Below are 3111 nucleotides of genomic sequence, written 5' to 3' on the forward strand. Positions count from 1 at the left end.
AATTACTTGCAAATATTTTACTCATACAAGCATCAGCGTAATTTAGAGTTTCATATTAAATATGTATTGGAGATTTAATTTTGAATGTGAGAACTAATTATGACGTAATAGACATTCCAACCCCCAACCAACAACCCAAAAAAAAAGAACTATAATTTGTATACTGCCAAAAACTAGAATTTGTATACCACAACTAATTTTCAGAAATGCCATGATTATCCAAATAATCTTGATTCTTGACGCAGAAGTACCAAAACTCAGCAATTATTCCTGATTTGAAAAAATTATTTGGTCTCAAAATCCCCACACTTGGGAAAAAGTTATTGTTTCTGGAAGGAAAGCAATGTTGTTTTTAGCCTATTTTATCCAATGGACCTTGACTTAGCGATTTTTTAATTTGCTTTAGAAGCCTTGAAATTTGCTGCCAATAAATTAGGTGGGAATTAAGATACTAATGAGGGGAAGAAGTCGATAGCAGACAAGCTTATAAATAGACCTGCTTAGACAAATCTCTCTACACTTAACAGAGTTCACAGGTTCTGCTCTGTTTCTTCAGTTAGATATGTTCTGCATTAAAAGATCTAGTTTTTGCAGTTTTATAAGACCTGATCATAATTTCTTTCCTAAAAGTTCTTTTTCTGAAGTTTTATATCCCCGATTCATAAGCTCTCTGTCAGTGCCTGATCTCAAATTCAATGTGAGAAGGCAGGAAGCTGTTCTTGTGGCTCCTTCTTTGCCTACTCCCACAGAATTCCTGTATCTTTCTAACATTGATGATCAACCAACGCTCAGATTTCATATCCCTGTTGTTCAGTTTTATAAGCATAATTATTTGAAAGAGTATCAAGATCCTGCTAAAGTTATCAGAGAAGCTCTGGCAAAAGTTCTGGTGCATTACTACCCTTTTGCAGGGAGGCTGAGAGAGGCACCTGGCGGGAAGTTGGTGGTGGAATGCACAGGGGAAGGGGTTCTGTTTGTTGAAGCAGATGCAGATGTTTCTCTTGCTGAGTTTGGAGATATTCAACCTCCCATTCCTTGTTTTGATGACCTGCTGCATGACGTTCTCAGCCCTCAGACTGTCATCAACTCTCCCCTTCTTCTCATTCAGGTTTGGAAATCTTGGGTTTATTCGTGTATAGTGTTTCTCCTTTCGATTGTGTGAAATCAATGTTACACATCATACTTTATGACCCATCATCATCTTGAGTTTATATCAGATTATCGTGTTGTGTTTTGGTGTTGTGCGAATTGGCTCTGTGAATTCAGGGGAAATCATTATAGTACTTCAGTTAGTTTTGTTTTTGTTTGTTAATTGTTAAAAGATATTGATAGTAATTGGAGATCCAATTTTTCTAACGGTTTTATATTACTTGTGATGAATTTGTATTTTACATGTTTGAAATGTAACGACTTTACAGTGTTAGCATCTTCTTGTAGATAAGATGTTAAGTTGGAAAGAGATATGGATAGTAAGTAGAAATTCAAATTTTTCATATTTTTTAAATACTTGTGATCAATTTGCAGGTGACACGTTTGAAATGCAAAAGTTTTATATTTGCCTTGCTGTTGAACCATTGCATGACAGATGCAACGGGATTAATCCAGTTCATGACAGCTTTAGGTGAAATGGCCATGGGAGCAAGCAATCTATCAGTCCCTCCTGTATGGGAAAGGGAAATCCTAAAACCCCGCTCAAAACTCTCGATCAACTTCCCTCATTATGAATATGATCAAGTCCCTGGGCAGATTGTGTCTGCAAATGACATGATCCATGCTTCCTCCTACTTTGGGCCCAAAGAAATTACATCATTGAAAAGACAAGTGTCCATGAAAACCTCAACCTTTGAGTTGTTATCAGGGTGCTTGTGGCGTCTAAGAACTAGGGCCCTCAACATGGCAGTAGATCAGGAGATACGTTTCCTATTCCCATTATATGCTCGCTCTAGATTTAAATCCCCAATTCCACGAGGCTATTATGGCAACTTAATCAGCTTTGCTTGTGCCAAGACCACAGCCGGAGAGCTGTCAAATAAGCCCTTGTCCTATGCAGTGGAGTTAATTAACAAGGCCAAGAAAGTTGTTAACAATGAATACATGCTTTCAATGATAGACTTGATGGAGCTTAAAGGTCGACCGCATGCTACTGTGGTGGGGAGTTTTGTAATTTCTGATGTGACCAAGGTTGGGTTTGGAGATGTGGACTTTGGTTGGGGTAAGGCGATGTATGGTGGACCTGCCAAAGGTGGGGTGGATGTTGTGCCAGGCATCATTACCTTTTTTATTCCTCATCGAAATAGTGATGGAACTGAGGGAATACTGGTACCTATGTATTTGCCCACTGAAGCCATGCAAAAGTTTCAGCTTGAAATAAAACATACTCTAGGATAAGAAGCTCCCCCTTTTGAACAATCCTCCCTTTGAAAATCTACAAACTAATGTCATGGTTCAATCCTTATAATAAGAGTAGCTCTACTTATGCATTTAAATATTGCTATGGATGATAGAAAGTTTTGTATCAAGCTCTATGGTTCATCATTGAATAATATATACTAGTAGTTGCATGTTTTTGTACATACAACAATAAGCCAATACATATAATGATAAGCCGATAGAACCAAAAAAAATTGTAAGTCAAAATTTACTTGTAGAAGTTACAAAATATATTGACATTCAAAATTTACTTGAAACAGATATATTGACATTCAAATTAAAATCCATATGTAAGAATAAAATTTATATTGCAATTATGTTTGAACAATTGTTCTATATAGAAAAAATCTAAAACTTCTACATTTAGCATAAATAATTTCTCCCTTACAATTTAAAACCATAATATGATGATCTACTCAACTTTCTCTATAATATAACATTTTATTCATAACTTTAATTATATTTTAATATTAAATTGATATCATTTCAAATTATAAGAATTTTCACTAATTCTAAAATAAAGTCTTAAAATATGAACAATTATATATATATATATATATCATTAGACCACTTATTCAAAATAAATTTTTAAAAGTAAAAAAATATAATAATTTATTCACCAACTTTGTCAATGGTGTATGAAAATTATTTTATAAGCTAAACTCTCTTTTATGCACTTCT

The 3111-nt window shown here is 34.6% G+C and overlaps 1 protein-coding gene across 1 annotated transcript; it reads left to right on the forward strand.

Annotated features, from left to right (window-relative positions):
* Window positions 1-522: 522 nt before the first annotated feature.
* On the forward strand, window positions 523-2561 carry LOC149569552 (benzyl alcohol O-benzoyltransferase-like). Its single transcript, XM_089817762.1, has 2 exons — window positions 523-1108; window positions 1525-2561. The coding sequence occupies exons 1-2, from the start codon at window positions 563-565 to the stop codon at window positions 2386-2388; spliced, it is 1410 nt and encodes a 469-aa protein (XP_089673888.1). The 5' UTR covers window positions 523-562; the 3' UTR covers window positions 2389-2561.
* Window positions 2562-3111: the final 550 nt, after the last annotated feature.

Source organism: Cupressus sempervirens, chromosome 3 (assembly GCF_028749045.1).
Source record: "Cupressus sempervirens isolate cs-2001-9-10 chromosome 3, ASM2874904v1, whole genome shotgun sequence".
NCBI classification, from domain to species: domain Eukaryota; kingdom Viridiplantae; phylum Streptophyta; class Pinopsida; order Cupressales; family Cupressaceae; genus Cupressus; species Cupressus sempervirens.